Source organism: Austrofundulus limnaeus, unplaced genomic scaffold (genome assembly GCF_001266775.1).
Source record: "Austrofundulus limnaeus strain Quisiro unplaced genomic scaffold, Austrofundulus_limnaeus-1.0 Scaffold43, whole genome shotgun sequence".
Classification (NCBI taxonomy): Eukaryota; Metazoa; Chordata; class Actinopteri; order Cyprinodontiformes; family Rivulidae; genus Austrofundulus; species Austrofundulus limnaeus.
Window position 1 is genome coordinate 767821 of NW_013952445.1, and position 21535 is coordinate 789355.

General features: G+C 37.1%; 1 protein-coding gene across 2 annotated transcripts in view; it reads left to right on the top strand.

Annotated features, from left to right (window-relative positions):
* The window catches only part of nrg3b (neuregulin 3b), a 280953-nt gene that overhangs the window by 207473 nt on the left and 51945 nt on the right, over positions 1-21535 (top strand). For both annotated transcript variants that reach the window (XM_014007593.1, XM_014007594.1), the window contains one exon: positions 21261-21334. In XM_014007593.1, coding sequence (XP_013863047.1) covers positions 21261-21334 — 74 coding nt within the window. The remainder of the gene's footprint in view (positions 1-21260; positions 21335-21535) is intronic.

The following is a 21535-nucleotide window of genomic DNA, read 5'->3' on the forward strand; positions in this document are numbered from 1 at the left end:
GATCTTAACAGGTATGTTATATAGTAAATCTTAAAAATGTAAAACGTGTGTTACTGCTAGAAAAAAATACAGAAAAATAGTAAGTTTTTTTCTTACTTGTTGAACTGATGTGGAACAGAAAAGGAGCAGAATAAATACAGAGAAAACAGGAAAGTTAAGTAAATCACAGTAAAAGCATTACAATTTATTTTAACCCTAAAATATCCTGAATCATTTTACAAAAGTGATTTATTCAATAAATAAATGGACAGAGAGCAAAACCCCCTCAATGTTAGACCTAAAGTTACGCCCTTGATTCGGACATACCATTTTGAAMGACGCATTTTTCCCACAGTAGTGGATAAAAATAACCATGTTCAGTCAAAATCTAACAGGTATTCAAAAAGGCCTTGGAAACTAGTTTAATAAAATAATACTAAACATTAATAAAACTATCAATATATTTTTTGAAAGAGTGCATTTCACTGGATGCATTGAATGTTAAAGTTTTAAGTATAGAATCCCAAGTAGTCTACTGGTGCCAGAGTATATTTTGAAGATGACGCACATCTACTAACACACTGAATTTCTGATCAAAATCTGTAAAATTAACAGTGTTATAGCCATTTTTGTGTTTACTAAGTTTGATTAGCTGCAATTACAATTTTTAATCAGGTTCACTCAAATATAATTAACTGATGTACATACATTTATTATTTAAGAGTTGCACTAAAATCTTTTTTCTGGTCAATGAGGTATTTTACTAATAGATAAATGAACACACACATTCACACAGAATGCCTGCAGCAGCAATCGTGTAACCATGGCAGCTGGGAATAATATATTATTAAGTATTACTGAGATTTTCCACATATTTGATTTAACTTGAATTTATTTTTAGATCATCTCAAGCTAATTAAAGTGGGTTTTTTTCTAACGACAGTGTTGCACACTTAAAATATCCCAGAGTCGAAGAAAACATCTAAGAAACGTATATTTTCTTTGTATATGTCTGAGAAGTCTGGACAACAAAGGTGTAATCCTTCTTCTTTTAGAACCTGTCATTTCATGTAAGCATGAAACTGCAGAATCATCCATAATCCTCCTCTCAAACAGCATCAGCAGGCAGGACAACAGACTCTGTTGATGATGTTATCACTACCTATCAGCTGGCTATTGAGTTGCARAACATTTTTTTCTCCCCATCAGTGTGATTTGTTGAGCTCTGGGAAATCTAATTAGCGGCGATCATCGGGGATGGAGTTGGAGTGGCATTGATGCACGTTTCTTTCCTTTAATTTTTAAAGTCACCCACCCTTCATTTTAATTTGTTTTGCTCATTACTTTCATGATCCATTTTGATTCTAAACTATGACAGAGATGGATACCCTGATTTTAACTGGAGGCTTAACGTGGAAGGTGTGCTCTAATAGATTTAATGTAGGAGCTTTGCTTGCCTCTGAAAGATGCCGTAATTAGTTTCTTTTTTTTTCTGCTTGCATAAATAAACAATTAAAAGCTTAACATTCATTGAAAGGATGAATGTCGCCCCTTGGCTTTCAYGCCAGAGTGTTAAAGATCAGGATCAAGCAAACAATCCCATATACAGTACAGACATGGGCAAAAGCATTACTGCTTGACATTTGGTGGCGGACATCAAAAAGGAAGTCAGTTTTGTAATCTCATTGTCGTAATTTGTTAGTTTTCTTATRAACTAGCTTGTTTGTTTTGTTCAGGTAAAGCATCACTAATATGTGAGTGATGGTTAATTATTCACTTCAGCCAGTCAAAGGAATCAAACTGACCACAGCATGGGATCAAGGGTAATTAAGTCAACAAAGGTCATCTATTTTTATGCACATTGCTGCGGCGGTCCAAACCAGTGGTACGTTTCTGCCTCTGTAGGCTGTAACCCCCGAATGTGAGGGCCTGAATTACAAATTAATCAATACCAATTTATAGCTGTCCTACAACCTAAGAAAAATAGCCTTTACTCACACAAAAACTCACCAATGAGGTAAATCATAACATATTGGTGTGTTTAGAAAGTATAGCAAATATAGATCACTGTCCACACACTAAAAAAAATCCATAAGGTTGACATCAGCAGTGAGACGGAGAGGTTATTTCTTCAGCTCAGCTCACTTCCAATTAGCACTGTAGCTACTGTATAACTACGCTCAGCCGCCTCATTTTTCATTCATGGATCCATTCCCTAAATCTTTCATAGGGATTTTGTTATTTCTCTGCCTAAGGAATATATTTGTTGTGTTCCAGCTGGATCCAAGGGTTTTATATTTGTGCTTTGCCAAAGTGTTGACCTCATTTTAGTGTGCTTCATTTCAGCTGCATAAACATTACAATGTATACATTTGGGATGTAAAAGGTGTAAATTGTGATGCTAAGCGTGTTTTGATTTGCCAAAAAAGCCGACCATAGGTGGGAAACAGAAGAATCTGTGGCAACATGGTAAGTATATTGTAAGAAGGGTTCTGTCATTTAATTTGCTCTAACAGTCTCATTGAACCGTGAGTTCATAGCAGCATGAAATAGAATAAATAGTTACTTCAAAAAAAATCCATGCGTCTCTGGAGCTGTGGCTTGATTGGAAAATCCATCAATAATATTACACAGTGATGAGTGTGTTAAATACACTAAGCCTATTGTGGGCCTCATTTTTTTTATAATTTGCAGAATGAAGTACCTTGAAGAAAAACACATCATGTTCATCATGTTTTTTCATATAGATTTTTCAAAGAGAGACAGAGACTCTTTAATGTAGTCTTTAATGTAGTCTTTCTCCATGTTACAGAGCTTATCCTTCCTATATTGCTTTTTCATCTTTAAGTTTAGATCTTTTTTAAGGATGCTTCTTTAGAAAGAAACTGGAAGTTGGTTCCACAAARGCTTGAGAACTGATAACTCTTATTCCATTCTAACTTTAGAAACTCTAGGAACCACAAGTAAACCTGCCGTCAGATAGCAAAGTCTGTTAGGTAAATAGTCAACAATCAGAAGTGCCTGTGAACTCAATTTTTAGTAATAAATATGAATGCATTTTTGGGAAATAACATTAACTTATTGCAAAATAAAAAAAAAATTCCACGCCACTTAGATGAACAGTTGTTGAGATATTCACATTTGAAATAACAGGAAGTGATGTCAAAGAGGAGCGTCTGCATTTAAACAGAGCGTTGCTACAATGGCCAAAAACACTCACTATAGGGAAGAATCTGATGTTTTATTAGCTTATTTGAAATCACCAGATAGATGAAGAGTCAGAGTTCAAATAATATTGTTTCAATAAACAAAGACCAGGGAGTTCACTTTCTTGAGGAGTTACCCTTTGATGTCACTTCCTGTTTCTCTTTGGCTGAGCCAAAAGATTAAGCCAGTTATGTGACAAAATGGGTAAAATCATAATATGCAAAGTTCCTTCAACACAAATATGTTTTTTTTTACTTTTTGTATTTGTAGGATATACGTCACAGGCACTTTAATATCAGATGGAGCTTGGTTTTTAAGAGCTTTCASTGTCAGATATACATTATAGGAAGCCAGTAATAAGCACTGTTCATAATCTTTCTACAAAACCTTACTCCCAAAGATTTGAACTGTTGCATTAAAGTGGCGGTATTTTTCTCTTTGTTGTGGTTCTTTAAGTTTCTGCGGTGCAGCTAAGGGGTCTTAGCTGGTCATGGTCATAATTCTCTCTGCATGGCTGCAGCAATCAATCACTGGGTTCTTTTCCCCAGTTACAAACATTTACGTGCTGCTGGCGTTCAGGTAAATGCGAGTGTGCTAAACAAACAAATAATAATTCTGTTGTTGTTGTTTTTTTTCTCCTTTACATAAACTCCTTGTGATTTTAATCATTATGTGCATTATAATACTTGAGTATTTCCTGGGGTAATTACGAACAGGCTTTATTATTTATTTAACACCACTGTCATCAATCACCATTCCTATTTTCAGCTCAGTATGGCTAAAAACGGTCAAGATTAAGTCGATGCTTCCTTTTCGCTATGTTGGCCAAACTGACTTTTTAATTTGGGTTCAGAATGTGATGGGGATTGTTCTACTACCACACCAAATTCCATGTCTTAAAATGGCCCTGTTATTGCTGTTTCAAACTAGCTTTGGCGGCCATCTTGAATTTTTATGTAGCATTTGCTTTGCAATGATTCCCTCTGCCTCCATTCATTTGTAATGACAATCCCTAATGATAGAAGCGCAATAAGACATTATAAAAGCGGATTGAAGGGATTGTTCTTCGTGTATGACAGTGCATGACACAGAGGCGTGTTCCTGCAGGTTGAAGAATTGTGACCGTCTATTCCAGCCGGATTGTCTAAGGCAGCTGGATTGATCACASTGGGAGCAATCTCTTTTTTTTTCCCCCCGCACCCTGACAGTCTGCTTGTGTTCTGCTAGAAAGCAGTGTAAGCTGTTCCAGTTGTCTCTCTCAAAGCACACTTCTTTAAATCTCCCACACTTAACTTTCAGAAGTAAACATACCGCATTTGATACACAGGAGGCACACTAGCTGTGTGCAGTCGTTTTAAGATGCATCCTCTCCTGTCTTACACTCCCACACACACACACACACCTTATTACATTGTGCCTCGGCAGGAGAGCAGTTACACAGGACCCTAATCTATCTTTTACAGCTGATACTGTAGCTGAGCCAGGAGGTTTGACTTCAAGAGAGCTCACCTACAGAGAAAGCTCCTCTTTGACTGCAATGTGCGGCAGCGTATTTGAAATTGTGTAYTTGTACACATTCATACCAAGATTCTTTACTCTATTAACATTTGCAATCATTAAAATTTATTCAACTGAGTGCAGTCTGTGGGATTAAAGCAGATTTTGGCAGCATCCAAATCTCTGAGCATTAAAAGGTAGGAAAGTCCTCTGTCTTTGCACAAAACCTGTTTAAGTTAAAGTGTAAAAAAAAGCTGCAGTGTCCTTGCTCGGGAGTAAGTGGTTTAATTCCCAGCACTGAGATGGGAGTAGCTCATCTATTGTCAGGCAGAAAGTTAACTCGGCTCGACCTCTTTGATTAGCTGCTAATATGAATACTGATCAGTGTTAACACCTGGAGCTATCTGGCGTCATGGCCTTGGCGCTCCGTCATGCATCAAAGAACAGGGCGATTCCCCAGATGCAGGACGATCGGAGGCAGATTTGCGCAACAAAGTGCAAGACGGCTAACAGTAAAATAGATATTATTAATTTTTTTGGTGGTTTATATCAAGAAAACATCATCATCGTCTTGAACGTATAGTAGTAGTGTTCAAATAAAGCCCTTTAGAGTATTTTCACACTTTTCCAATGTGAAAATTAGAGCTTGGAACAAAATGTTAACAGTGTTTACACTGATGGAAAATAAGTGATACCTTTTTTTCTGACAGACAGGAAACGGGAAAGTGATGTATTGATCATGCACTGTGGCTTTGGTGACATTTATGTATTTCATTTTAAAATTGTTAAATTATTATTATTATTATTATTATTATTATTATTTTGTTGTTGTTTAAAGAAAAACAGTTAGGGACACTCTCCGGTGTGTTTCTAGAACCTTCATGAGTAACTACCACAAACTACCGGCAGCATTAAAATTCATCTGCATAAACGAGTGGGCAGCGTTTGTWATTGGACATTTATCACGTTGTCGTATTAATTATAAAAATGTCTGTTTATACTGGGATGGGTTTTAGTTAGAGATGCAAGTAATGATGTTTGTAATGAAATAAACTGCAGATTACTCGTGCAATTACCTAATAAGCTGTTGAATTGTCAGTCTCAACTGCTACATTTGTCTATTTGTTTATTTCTGAGCCTAATTAGTAAACTTGCAAAGGCCTCAGTATAAAGCTGAGTGCAGTGAATATAATTAAAGGTGTGGTATTCCATGAAGAAATGCGTATCACCCGCTGCTTTACATTGTTAGACTAAGATCAACTTATTCTGAGAAATGAAAGTGTTAAAGCCATCTTAACCGAACCTTGTGAGTACAATATTTCTCATCCAGTATTATGAGATCTTAAGGGTTCTGCTAGTGCTCAAAGTATGTTATACATCAGTTTATAAGCTAAAACCATGTCAAATTACAGCTCAATATCAGTAAAACTAACAGAGTTATAGCTATTTATATGTTGTGGCAGCAATCATCAATTAGATTGACTTAATTGGATTAATGAGTTGTGAAGGTAAAGGCATTGATTACTTCCTGAACGTTTCCCTTAAATCAATTCATATTTTTGCTAATAGTACAGACAGTAGCTGTGTCTCAATTCAGCTTCAAACGTGGGCTGCAACCTTTGTAGGCCACATTTGTAGTCCTGTTGTCACTGCACCATGCTGTTGGCTGTTCCAGTTTGTGAGTTTACAGACCCCAAACACATAGACTACATCTGAGTATCCTACGTAGCATTTATTTCATTATTTATTGCACATTCAGCACAGGAACACTAGGTCTTTTTTGTGGCAGAGTTCAGAAATTCATCAGAGACAAAATAATTTGTTTTATGCTATATGTTTTAGCAACTTAGCTGATGAGATTGCTGCAATGAGATGTTAAATAAAAGGCAATTACATGTATTGATACTGGAGCTAAACCAAAATTTTTAATGTTTTTGTTTATTTACATTTCACGTTTTTTTTAATAATACATTGATTTTTTTTAGTTGTACCTCCCGTGAAAAGACATACGTATTCCTTTTTTTTTCCTCTCTCTTTTTACTGTGTCCTGTCTAACAATGTGAAACTCAGAATTGATGTCTGAGTGTCCAAATGAAGACATACATGTTCCAACAGAAGGCATGTGATGTAAAAACGCCATGGAGTGGTGGGAGTGCGAGGAGTTCGCGGTCACATCATCTGAACACTAGAATGTTTCATTTCACAGCTGTTTTATGCAACCTACCCAGACTGCATAGGGTGTGGTCTATGTGGGTTGCAACCCTTGAACTGAGACATGTACAAAAACATTATTGCCCAATTTTAGCCGTCAGCATCGGGTGATAGCCACAAATAGAGAACATAAAATACATTTATATTTAGTATTCAGATCCCCTAACCTTTGCAGCCTCAGAACTTTGACCCATATTTGTTTTATTAAGTGTCACTTAATAAAAAATGTCTATTTTCTGTTTTACTTGCCAAAGCTTGTCTAAAATAAATTGTGCTTCAGTCTTATTGAAATGTGATAACAGTATTCATTTTCTCGTTCTTTTGCAGATGTATTATTTTCTGGGACAGTCGTTTCATTCTGTAGCTAATAACAGCATTTCAAAACATTTAACATGTTTGTTTTGAGGGAAAAAGATCATCTTTTCTCCTCACACTTTCATTATGCAATCACAAYACCATCACATTTTAACTGCAATATGCTCAGATTTAAGAAAAAAATGGGACTTTTTCTACATTCCGCCTGTCATCCTGTGATTTATCAACAATTTCTGTTTTAATTTAGCTTTTGTGCAAGGTTAAGCATTTMCTACAGTATTTTCAAACTTCTTCCACCCTGGAGGCTTTTAAAGCATTCTGTCTTTAAAAAAAATCCAGCCATTCTATATTTGCTGAGGAGGAAGTTTAGGTCTCCTTTTTCTAAAATAGCTCTTTTGTTTGTTGTTCATCTGTCACTTGGAGCATAATTAGAAWACCTGCAGCTGAGGACATTTACAGTCTTTCTTTTAAGGCTGTCGTTGCTGGGTTTTCATCTAAYACTGAGTCATTTTCAAAACATTAAAAAAATAATTTAACTACATATGTTGATAATTTTTGAACACGTTCTGTAAGGAAACAATGCACATACAATAGTTTTACATGAACTTTAAAGCTTTTGAGACCTGAGTTGATTTATGGTGGCAGCATCCCACTTTCTTTTGACCCTAATTAGATTAGCTGATCATCAATCCATTCTGAATTTATTTGCTTTATTTTTTTTTTCAAAGTGAGGCTGCTCAGTGCTGTTTGTGACAATTAAGATATAAATTGTTTGGACCTTTGTCTACAGAATCTCAGTTCAAAGGGTCTGATCACTGCTTTAAGAGAGCATTTTCCAAGTTTTCCAAAAGCACAGCATTCAATTGAAAAAAATGGTATGGACTCCTGAATATATTCACAATTTAATTTAAATTACAGCTGCAGGACTTTAACTGACTCTACTACAATGTACCCCCTAAACTTTTACTCAMGTTATTTATACGGCACCGGTACTATTTTTATTTAAAGGCAAAGTATGCTCAGTTGACATTAAACTTTTAAAAACAAACTTTGAGCACTATTAAATTGGGGACATTTTCCAAATGACAGTGGGCTCTTTCATAAAGTTCAGAAATCTTCCTCATATGATTTAAAACTTGTAGAATGAAGTTAGTACACTTACAAATTTACATGTACTCAAGTCACATTTCTTTATTTAACATGTAAGAGTTCAAACTCAGAGAGAAAGCCTTCATTTTCCATGATGTGTCTAGACATTTTGAACTACTACCAGAGGTTAGGTGAATTATTCAGCTCTGCTCTCTCTCTCTCTCTTCAGCCTGCATCCACTTTTTGCGAAGTTGTAAAACAGTCTGTTCACAAACGAGGGGGAAAAGTAACTTCTCAATTGATGGCACATTAAAATATGGTCAGAGTTTCAGACAACACAGCTGATTATAATTACTTTTCCATCCATATTAGTCTTGAAGGGCCATGTAAATAATATCAAGAAAGATGAGGTTTTACACACCTCGTTGACAATCAGGGGCTCTAGTGGCTTTGCTCCACTCTTGTCATCTTTCATAATCAAATTATGTCCTCTCAAAGTACAGTTCAAACACCCTCGCTAAATTTGTGATGCTCCATGTGATGGTGGAGGCAGACGGCAGAGTGTTGTGGCTGTCTGCCACTGCCACTTGTTTTCAGGGAAAAGATTAATGAGGAATACAACTCACAGACATGTCTCAGGTGGTACATGAAGGCATTGGAATAGCTCTCATATGCTCTTTCATGTCTTAAGAATAGCAACGATATTCAATTGAGAATCTCCTCATAATTATCYTTTCAATGTAGCAGCTTAGATGTAAATTGTGCCTTTTAGACAATACAGTTAAGTATTTTGTTGTGGTTGTAATTTAGCTTCAAAATGGGTAAAGGTTCCCATCCCTCAACTTTTGTCTCTCACTTCAGTTCATATCTACAGAGGAAGTGAAGTGGAATCGTGAGCAGACAGGGTCTTACCTGCAGTAGATGGGTGCTAGAGGGATGTAAAATTGCAGAAAAGGGGAGGATTTTTCATGGTGAACAACCTAGGTGCTTGTCAGACAAATAAAGAATATTTTTCAGTCAACTAAAATAATTTTAACCCAAAACCTTTGCAGCAGATGGAGAGCACACTTCATTACGTATTTTACATGTTTTGTTTACTCAGTTTGAAAATGTATTCTTAACCTTAAGTGTTTATGTTTCATATTAAATGCATGCAAWGTGTGTCTCACACAGATATGTCTGATCTCCCTCAGATCAAACAGTGTCTTATGTGTTTTTCTTTTCATAATCATTCTGTTTTACTGTCTGTAGTTGTTGTTTTGGGATTAGACGAGCCAAACSGTGAGTCATTGTCAATCCATGGCAGGATTATGTTTTGCAGCTATTCTGTTTACATTTAGTCATGGAAGCACACGTGTTTTTTTTTTTTTTTGGAAATAAAAATAGTTACAAGGTAAACAAATGTCTTAAGCGAAGGTGAAGAGGTGAGAAAATAGTAAGTACAGCGTAAATGTACACATAATAGATCATGATGACATGCTCAAAGACGATCATCTTAAATAATGTTGACTCACTATTTTGCTAACAGAGACATGCATACAGTCACAGGTAAAGGCAGTCTTGTGCTCATTCATTTTTTTTAGGCGAGGGTGACCATGGTTGTGTTACCACGGCCATGTAKCTCCTGACAACTGTGACAGCACTAAACAGAAGCAATGAAGATCGAAAATAGATCAAAATKAGCAAAATAKTAATATATTAATATTATTAATATTATAAATTAACTAAGAGCCAATACATGAAGAACTAAGGGATCTGCTATATGAGCTTGTTTACAATGATTTCTGACAAGAATAATGTTGAAAACATGTTCATGCAAATGACAAAAGCCTAAAARCACAACCGCTTTAAACTTTTAATTTTGTACTGCCAGATTTTTATTAAAAACATTCTCTTACCTCTCGCTTCAGCCACCATTGCAAGCAAAAAAAAAATCTCCTGGTTGACCCACAACACATCCTGGAATTTGGTGGGCYGTGAACCTTATCCTTCAAATCGACACATTTGTGGGCAGCAGTTGGAGCAGTCTTCGAATTTGGACAGCGTTCTGCACATTGTTCTGACATAATACATCTTTAAATTGGACCTTCGAAGGATGCGGCCCYTGAATTTTGACACAGCCAATAAATGTGCAGGTCATTAATGCAGTATTCTTACTTAAACTGATTTGTATCGCTCTATTTGAAAGAATTGTTGGTGCGCTTGTGTGCATATGCACACTGCACATTTGTTGAGGGGGGAAAAAGCCTTAAAAACCACTTCTCTGAAGATGAAGAGGAATATATCCTCTTCAGTAGTGTCCCACCTCTCTCACTGTGTCTGTCCCCCCATCAGGCCTTTCTTCCTCGCTGTTATCTCTCGTGCTTTGAAACACCACCTGTTACAGACTCGCATCTCTGGAGCTCCGTCATGATGTAGTGCACACGCCTGTGTGATATACTGCCAGCTCTCATTTTGAAGTTCAACCCCGCTGATGTGCAAAAAAAAACAAAAAAAAAACAAATAAGCYGGGGACATCTTCATCCACCAGGGCCTTGATGACATCTTGGAGAATTGTGGATGGAGCCTACCTGTCCAGAACACTGCATGTTGTGGTTTTCTCTTTGTGCCACCGAGATATTTTATTTATCCAGTTAGTTCAGATGACATTTGATAGTGTGCGTGTGTGTCGGTGCGTGCGTGTGTGTGTGTATCTTTCTTTATTGATGAACGAGATGGCTGCCTCTGGGTTGTTTACTGTCTTAGCTGATGAAAATCTAATGATCCCTGCAGCAAAATGGGGACATTGCAGCAGCAATTACACCAGGGTGTAGCCCGAGGAAACACAATATACTGTAAAGACTATTTAACATAGATGTTAAACGCATTCAAGATTAGATCGGGGTTAAAAAGAAACGAGGACATTATTTTCTTACTTAACAACACTCGTCKTGTACTTATAGTAAGAGGCTCATTAGTTTAAACCCTAATGGAGCTCTCATTAACAACAGYATGTATATTTGACACTATTTGATGTTCAGTATTTTATTCTCAACACTAACATGCATCTTGACCCCATAAAATTAAACATGGTGTTAGTAATAGGTTTAGTCATTATAGTAACAATTGCTAATATTTACCAAGCTGATTATTTAAGTGATTGGGATGCCATTAGRTTTCCATAAATTTTAATTGAAGGTGACGTTCTAATTTGGTTCTAACATATCAGATAGTTTAAAATATGTCACAAATCAGTATGCAAATTTTTTTTTTTCAAAACTCTACATTTTAAGATGGCTGCCGTAGGTAATCACCAACAGAAAAATGGCTGTTGCAGTAAAATTTGGTGTGGTGGTAGCAGATAGTTTAAGTTGTTTGTTTTAAGTTGTTTTTTTAATAATGGGCAGATATACAATTTTTTTCTCTCTGCACCCTTTTCACTCAATTGTTTTACTTTGTTTTTAAGGGAATTTTTGTTTTTATAGAAATAAATAAATAGCTCAGGGGGCCACAGTTACTCAAAGCCAACAGCTCGGGGTTGGAGAGTTACCAGATAATGGCAGGGGAAACACTGCATTATATAAAAGAACAAGTATTATTATATTTTATCTAGGGATGCAACGATACAGAAGATTCACGATTAGGTTCGGTTCGATGCTTTAGTCTCACTGTTCGATATTTTTTTCGATACACATAACAGAAATTTCCCTGCCCATTTTAACTTGTAATTTATTGAAATCATTTATAAAATTTGTTGAACCTCAAAAGGACCGTTTTCATCTTAAATTATAACTTAAATTTTACTAAAACAGCAAGTTTCTCAGTGGAACTGCGCTCAAAAATACAGCCCAGGTGGAGTAGTTGAACACAGATCCTCTGATCCTTCAACACCTCTGTGTTGAAGGACATCTTCAGGATGTACTGTTCGATACAAGTGTGTATTGAACTTAAAGCACTGTATTGGTTCAATATGGGTACATGTATTGTTGCACCCCTAATTTTACCTTTTACATTTGTTTCTATTGTTGTATTAATACAGAAATTTAAATAAATCATAAATTTCTGGTGACTTCCATAATCTGTAAGCAGGATGTGGCCCGGGAGCCACCAGTTGAAYAGCCCTGTGCCAGGYTTTTAAYTACATTGTACTTCATTAAAAAGTACACCCTTTCATGTTTACCTCTTTTTGGCATTTTGAGCAAAACATGTGAGCATCATTTGTGTTCAGTCACCTCACATGTGCATCCATCAGATTAGCCGAAGTTATAAATCACATTCGCGTCATCGTCCCTGCTGCAGGAGAGAGATAAGAGTTTGTTCATTAAGTGCAGAACGAAATCCTTACAGGAGAYATTTGATCTCTCGTTGTACTTTTCTTTTCCAGCTTTAGAAGAAGTGAGAAACTTTGCAGCCAAGTCAAACCCGCGTCTGCGTCATCGATACCAATGACAGGAGAGTTTTATGTTTGAGGAAGCAGGGATTGCAGTGCAAATGTGTATTTATTGCTGACCATCGAAGCCAAAAATAGGAGCGATAATGTGTGTAACTGTGTTTGTTCTTTTGTGTGTGCTGTTAGCAAAATATCTCCATATGTATTGTGAAAATCTCATGAAAAATCTCGTGAAAAACTGATTTTAATGAAACTTACAGAAAGAAGTCATCAGGTATACAGAGTCARTGTATTTCAAAATGGCCGCCTCAGGAAAGCAGTCTCATAAAACACACAAACAATGGGTAACACTCATCATTTCTCAACATAAGATAACCTTAATGTAAAACTAAGGTATGAAAGGTGGAGGCTAATATGATTCTGGACATCTTTTTGTGTGCATTTTTAATAACTGGAAAAGGATAWATAAAGAAAAACCTATTTCAGTCAGTCTTATAGACCTTTCACATAGAGGAAATTAAACTGTAGTAGAAAACAGGTGTATCTTAAATCAGCTGCAGGCTCTCAGCCTCCTCCTGTACCATATTCATGCACGAGGAGAGAGATATCGACTGCAGCAGGTGCTGTATCTCAAAAATGAGCAAATTAGAATAGCACGGCATTCGCCAACCTCTTTTGTGAGCAAAATCTAAATGTTTTTTTTTCCCCAAGATTTAGCGATTACCATAATTCCACGTTGCCTCCATGCTCCAGTATGTATGCAAATCTTGATTTTTATCACTTATGACTTGTAGGTCAAGCTATGGAAATTAAGGGTAACACCCATTTCAGTGATGCTTTGCCACATGAACTGCACCAGTTGGCCTGGCACAGACTGTGTGGGAGTGAGTCAAAGACTTGGTGACTTGCTGAGGATACCTGCTGCCAAATAATGATTGCTGTTCATAGTGGAACTAAAGAAAGTCATTTATGGAACMCAATTTAAAAAAGGGTCCTATATTATCTATGTTAACAGATAAAGCGTCTTGTTTTAGCAACATGGTTTCAGTTTGACTAGTGGTAGATTAGATTTCATAACTCAGTCTCACCTTTATTGTCCTCTAAGCATAGATTTATTTTCCTTCATATTACTGATGCTAATCCATTTTTATGAATCCTCCTGCTGCATTTTCCTCGCTGCATCCTTTCTCACTTTATGGTGAAGTTGGAGGTTAAAATTAGACCTCATTTGTCCATCAAAATAAAAGGGTTGACTGCAACATTTGATGCTAAAGTTTTAGCAAAATAAGTAGCACTTGGGAGACTTATCAGGAATGGCTTTTAATGCAACCACACCAAAATGTTAGCACAATATCTGTAAAACTGACTGCCATTTTTTAAGGTCTAAGGTAAAGTATGACTCAAGCAGAATATGAAGATATCTGCAGCACCGAACTTCTCTGCACTCCACTCCAAGTACACAACAAAGTGTGTTTAACAAAAAAGTGGATTTTGCATATGTCCCCTTTAATATGACTCTCAGCTATTACCACACTAAACTTTAGGTTATTAACCATAACCTAAAGTTTAGTGAACCATTTAAAAGTTTAAAGTATTAGTAAACCATTTAAAAATAAAATTTGTACAATTCTGGAATCAAACACTTGAACAGACACAAACACATGCAGACAAAAACGTGTCGAAACTCATTTGTTTTATATAGTGTTAATGAGAATTTCCTTCAGCAATATCTTACAAAATATACACTATGTCCTCTTGCTGGAAATTAAATAGGAAGTTACATATGGCTGCTCAGTTTCACATACCGGAGAAAGCAAAGAACAGCTGGCATGCTGTTTAAAATGTTCTGAGGGGAAAAAAACTTCAAAATAAATCTGGAACAGCTGCTTCCAAAGTCATTGTTTGTTCAGTTTAAATTTAATGCCAATTAAAGGCCAACTTGAGCCGTGGGACAGAATTGCCAATGTCAGTGAAAACAGCGGAAATAGTTTTTTTTTTCGTTTTTTTTTTCTTGTAAAATTCAGCTTTCTGTACCACCAGAATTTGCTTTATAATCAATAAGCAATCAACACTTTAACTAAGCTCCTGTAAAGCTGCTTGTTTGCGCCTCAACAGTTGTAACAAATGGAAGTATTTTATCTGCACCTTGAAGCTAATGTTTGCACGTGTGAGACGGTGAAGGGAAATTTTGGCGGACATGATCGCACTCACGTCTCTCGTATTGCATTTCTCTCCCCTCGCAGTCAAAATAGCCCCCATTTTTCTTGGCGCTAATTAACAGTCAGGACGGTGATCAGTTGCGAGGCAGAGCTCCACACCCCTCCGTCATCCTCCGTAGTCGGAGGTGTGTTTTCTCCATGATTGGAACATGTGTTAAAGGCAGCCGGTAGTCACAAACCACACTGGAACAGCAGGGGGTGGGGGGATGCACTACAGGATACATAAACACACACACACACACACACACACAAGAGAAAGCTGTCATATATACATGCCCCAATCCACACAGACATCTGGGTTCAACTTTGTGTTATTTTCCCTACCGCCGCAGAAATACACCAGCTCCGTTTCTCCTGTTTGGAAGATAAAAAACAAACACGCACTCGAAGCGAGCCATTATCTCACATTGTTTATCGCCCGTTCGGGCATTCAACGCCAGGCTTGTGCAAACACATTTACAAAGCGCTCTTTGCTTCCCCATTCAGTGACGACTGAGCGTATTTCACAGTGGCACAAAAATGGCGGGGGAGCGGGGTGCATGTGTGTGGTGATTGGTGGGGGATCAAGACGTAGACAAACAGAAAGCGAGCCTAGACATAAACGGATCACCAGACAGGCATTCTGCCTTTGGGTTAGTCATTCAGAATACTAACGAGGCATTTCAGGGATACAAGGTGGGACGTGGGGCAGGTTCAAGCAACACGGGAGGAACGACTTACCCTTGGAATTTGATTGGCTCTCCTGAGTGCCCTCCCATTTCTTGCAAAATCCTATTGACTTTTTTTACCCCCGATTTTTAGACAAGCAAAACGAAAAAAAAAAGGGACAGCACATGTGATCAAGTATTCACTTTGGCGAAGAAAAAAACACACARGAATTCAACAAAAATGCACAGCTCTTTCAATAAGATGGTTTTATGCAGCAGATGACACATCAAACGTCTCTGTAAAATGCTCAATCAGATAGAAGAGTCTTCAATTACCATCTTCATGCTGATGAGTGCTTATTTTAGGCTGGATATTATTCATATAATTATTTAAATTGTGTTGGGTTTTGCCTAATTTTTGAATAAAATAGAAACAGCTAATTATGAACAAAGGCAATAATCTATTTGGTGCCTCTCAGAGCACACACGAATATTATTCTGATAATATTATAACCATTTTTGTGACAAGATTGGGGTGTTGTGTGAAAGGTGAATAAAATGGAAGCAATAAATTGGAAATCTTAAAAACCCATTGTTCACAATACAGCATTGTAATCATATCAAAGAAATTGGACAGTTTTAAAAATATTGTCATTTTGAAACGGATGGCAGCAAAACAATCCAAAATAATTTAAACAGAACCACGTTTACCTCTGTGAAAAAAAATGCAAGGTCCTCTCTGGGAGTCAAAGTCATCTGGAGGGGAGCGTATGTTGCTCTGACATGTGTGTATCTTTTTCTGCACTGATGGGTCCTTTCCAGATGTGTCAGCTGCCAGGGACATTGACACTAATGCACACCCATACCATCAGAGATGCAGACTTTGTAACTGTCAGCTAATACCTTAAGTATGAGGACAGTGTGTTTGCAGATTTTTTTAAGAATCTCAGCTGTTTTTGTCTGACCAAAAAGCAATTTTCTACTTTCCTTCAGTCTATTTTATATAAACTTTGGTTCAGAGAAAACAGTGATGTTTCTGGATGGTGTTTGCATATGGCTTCTGCTTTGCATGATAGAGCTTCAACCTGCTTTTGTGGATGGCTCAGTGAACTGTGTTTGCAGACAATGACTTGCGGAAGTGCTCTTGAGCCCACACATTGATGTCTATAATAAAATTAGACCTGTTTTTAACTTAGCTCCAATACCAACCTTTAGTCTTGTCCTTTGAGCACACAATTTTTCCACATTCATGAAATTTTTGATGTTATTGTAATGGTTTCAGAGTGGGGTTTTTGGACCCAAAAGCTCAGCCAACACAGAATGAGATTGTTTACAGAATTTATTAGAAAATGGAAATGAGTGATGTGTCATGGAGCAGGGCCTCTGGGACTGTACACAGATGGGTCAATAAATCCTCTGAGTGCAAGCAGAAAAGTCCAAAGGAGATCCTGGGGCGACAGGGAAAGCGTGGTGAAAGAGACTGTTCTGGGTTTGTGAAAGTGGAATCCACTGGCTGAGGTATTTGCAGACAGAGAGAGGTCAGGAATCAGGTGTGGGTCAAATCCATTAAATCCAAGATCACAAAAACCAAACAGAGGGTAGGCGAAGAGCAGAGGTTTGGAAGTCCAGGCATGACATGACAAAATAATCCAAACCATACAAATCATAATAGATATTCTGAATTTGTGGATAAGATATTAAGTCTTTCCAGTTTTCTGTTGAGGAACATTATTCAGAAATTGCGCCACTATTTTTAGATGCAGTTTTCTGTAAACTGTTAGTCTTGTGAACTTCTGTCCAGTTTTATTTCTGAGAAAATCAGCCTATCAGATTTATCTGGTGACCCTTTCTTTACACAGTCCTCTCACTGACCTGTTGCCAACTCATCTAATTAGTTGCAAAATKCTCCTTCTGCTGTTTACTGTTGCCCCATCCCACTTTCAAAATCCAAATAAACCCCTTTCTCCCCCATAAGAATGGTTTAATTTCTTAGTTTAAACATTTGATATGTTTACTATGTTATTTTGTGAAAATAAAAAATATGGGTTTATCAGATTAGCAAATCATTGCATTCTGTTTTTATTTACATTTTTTTGCAACGTCCCAACATTGATGGTATTCAGGTCGTACGTCAAGATGCTAATGAGAAGAATTTCCAGGCTCAAGAATCATTTATTATAAGACTTAGAATAAACCATTTACTTTGTCTAGACCTGTGTGTTTCTCTGAAACATTATCAATTTTAGAATACAGAACTGTAGCTCATGTTCTAAGATGTCAGAAATTTCTTGTAAACTGCACAAGTATGTGGTTTAATGATCTTTTCCCAAGATACTATATAAAAAAACTTCATATTCTCACAGATCTTTGTTGAAGTATATAAGAGAGATTTGACAGAGAGGGTGGAAAACTCAACATTAGTTTTGCATTAGCCATTTTTCAGCCTTATTAAGCAGTAGTAGTCTCACAGTTTTCGAGAAATGGTGACAGGGTTTTGTCTGTCCACCACCCTCCTTTTGCTTGCTTGAGCACAGAGCTATAGAGGTTTCGCTTATTAATTTTGAAATGAAATGACAAACAGAGTTTCAGATTTAAGATGTAGAACGTTTAATTCCTGGATATTTTTTCCCACGTAGTTTGAAAAGTTATGAGCCGCTCCTAGGTGCTTTTAGAGATTTTATTGCCACATAATAAGGTTGTTTCAATAAGGACACCCTGCAGCCTAACTGCCATRTCCCTCACACAGATTTTATGACACAAACCCGTATTTTAGGAGTAATGTTTGGAAATTTAGTGTTTTTTAACAGGACTTTTGTTTAGTTATGCCACTCTACTGCATGGTAATTTAGAAGCAAAYTGATCGTAGCTACACATATTTATTAATTTAAGTTATTGACTAATATTGTGATTCATTGCATTACTGAGGCACCAACATTTTCATGTTTTAAGTTTTCCTTATACAGACATAGTAAAATAAAAAAAATATTAGTAGATGAATTTCCATACTGTTAGCATTTTTTAGCTAACATTACTTGCAAATTATTATCCTAATTTAATCAACTAAGGTGGTTGGGAGAGTAGCACAAATTGCTGCAGCCATTATTAKTAGTTGATTTCGAGTATTATTTGATACATCAAGTTAGTCTCTTAAAATGGATAGCATAAGTTAGCATAAAAAGATAGGAATTTGATTGAACCTGGCTCTCCAACAGGCAAAAATGGAAGTTATAGAAGMTGACTTATGATTTAAGGTTATCTTCATTATATCTATCACTTGGTGTGAATTTAGAGAACCGCAAATTTATGTTTCTTATCAGTTTGATCGTTCTGCATCACTAGAAAGCAGTGAAATAAGAAACTGCTCATGCTGCACTGAAACAGAGACCAAATGGACCCTAAACTGYAGCTTGAAATGAACCAAGAAAGAGTTTTAAAAAAATCCTGTCACAGTTTTCACACACCCAGCAACTTGTGATCTTCACGGCTGCTCACTTTATTCTGAATAGCTCACTTGTTGTTGTTGACGGTGTTGCTTTTTTTTTTCTCTTCCTTTCTCTTCTTCTCCCCCAAGTGTTAAAAATTAATGATCCATGTTTGTTGTTTATCAAGTGTAATACACTAAATGTCTGATTTTTGACACTGGTGCAATGTAGCGTTCATGTATTGATTGAAACTGTGTGAGAGTTAGGCAGATGGAACTGAGACAATAGATACAATTCGGATAAATGKCTCACTCATGTACACGTTTATGTTGAAGCAAACACATCAGTTCAAATCCCACAATTGTCTTGACTAAGCTTTGGACGTGCAGAAGGATGGATCAGCCCACTGCATGTGGCCGCATTACCGCCACTGTTGAAGGCAACAATAAAAAGGCCTAAATCTCTTTAAGACAAGAACTATTGAGGATTTCACCAGATTTAGTGTGGAGGAAGTAGCTTCAGATTTTTCAACACTATTCTTTAAAGCATACATTCAGCTTACAGGATGGAACTTAAAGAAAAACTAAAAGAAAATGTCTTTTTTAATGCAGCATGATGGCTGAGTGCTAAATTATTGCTGAAACTTGCAGAAACTGAGTTGCTAAAGCTAAAACAAAGCCAAGCATCAGCTAAGAACTAAATGCAGCAAAATGCTTGCTAAAAATTAAAAACAGCAGAATGCTAACTATAAGCAAAAAGTTGAAAAAGCTAGATGAAAGAAGCAAAAGGTTAGCTAAAAATARCAAAAGGATAGCTAAAATTTAGCAAAACAGAGCTAAAAATGAAAAAAATGTTACTATCTTCAGCTTTAAAACAAATTGTAGCTAAAACCTAAAAGCCTAGCTTAAAGAAGCAGAATGGTTCCCAAAGACGTGTTCAACTTTTATCTATTTCAGTTTATTAAAAGGAAGTTAATACTATAATCATTGTTTTTCAATCCATCCATTGTTTATACCCGCTTCTTCCTTTCAGGGTCACGGGGGTCACTGGTGCCCATATCCAGCAGTCACAGTGCGAGGGGCGGGGTACACCCTGGACATATTACAAGTCCATCACAGGGACACACATAGAGACAGACAACCATTCACTCACTCACATCTAGGGTCGGTTTAGATTTATCACTTAACCTGACAGTCATGTTTTTGGTGTGTGGGAGAAAGTCGGAGTGCCCGCAAAGAACCCATGCATGCATGAAGAGAACATGCAAGCTCTACCCAGAAAGGTCTCCAGGCCAGGATTTGAACCGGCAACCTTCTTGCTGAGAGGCATCAGCTCTACCAACTGAGCCACCGTGCCGCCACAGTTGTTTGTCAATCCTTATTTTAAAATATATTTAAAAAAATATACTAAATTGTTATTTCAGTTTTATTTTGTAGCATTGTTTGTGGGTTTTCAAGAGGGGTCCCTGGCCAGAAGAGAATGCTGTTTGGAGGGGAGTCATAGCCATGGCAAAAAAAAAAGAAAAAGTTTGAGAACCCTTATTACTGTATACAAGAKTGATTTTGAAGGAATTAAAGGGATCTCCATGTTTTTCTTAGAGAAAAATATCTGTGAATAAAATTATTGAAAAAGCATAAAAGCTACAAAGAACAAAATTCATAGCCCCCATCCACTGACTAAAACACAAGACTTTATACATGTCATAAATCTTGTATTCTAGTTATATGTAAAGCAAAATTCTGCAATTGAGACAGCCAAATGACACGTTTTTCTGTAGTTATTTCTGTGATAGTCGCGCAGAGATCTGGAGGCATCAGCAGTGCATGCATATTTATTTGGCGATGGAGGAAAATATTTGCGTTGTGCCAGGACTTTGTTTATTTAAGTCTTCCAGCCATGGCAGCCTTCCTTCTCACTGTAGATCTTGTGGAGCCTGCGTCGTGCCAAGAACTCTCCAGCCTGATTTCTTCCACTGGGACCTGGCATTCCTGTCTGTCATGTGCTATCAGTTATGCTGCAGGCGCTGCTCGGTCCAGCCCAGCTCTCATCCTCTTCCTCTCTGTCTTCTCACTCCACCCCCTCTCTATAGTGTCTCTGTATCTCAGCACACAGCCAGCCCTCCACTTTGTAGCAATCATCCTTTTTTTTTTCTGCCTATAAGTTTCCTGTTCTCATATTTCCTCATCYGAAAGTCTCTTCAAGCTGATGTCTTCACGCTGAGCTTTGATTCTTTTTTTTTTTTGCTTGGATTGTCTCACTTCTGACATTAAATCTGTCTCTTTTTTTTCTTCCTCCTCTCTTACAGGTGTAAAGAGGGCTACCATGGACTGCGCTGTGACCAGTTTGTACCCAAGACAGATGCTATCTTGTCTGATCCAAGTATGCTCCCCGTCGTGTTTCTCTCTCTTTTGTTTTTCTCTCACAGTCTTGGTGTATTGATCTGCAGCAAGAAAGCAAATTCAGAACAGGCAAATCCTTTATGCCTAGGGCCAATTTCTTACTGTACACTATTTTTCAACTGGACAAATTCAGAAAGAGACCTGTCAGGGATTAAATCTAACAGTATAAACTGTATACAAA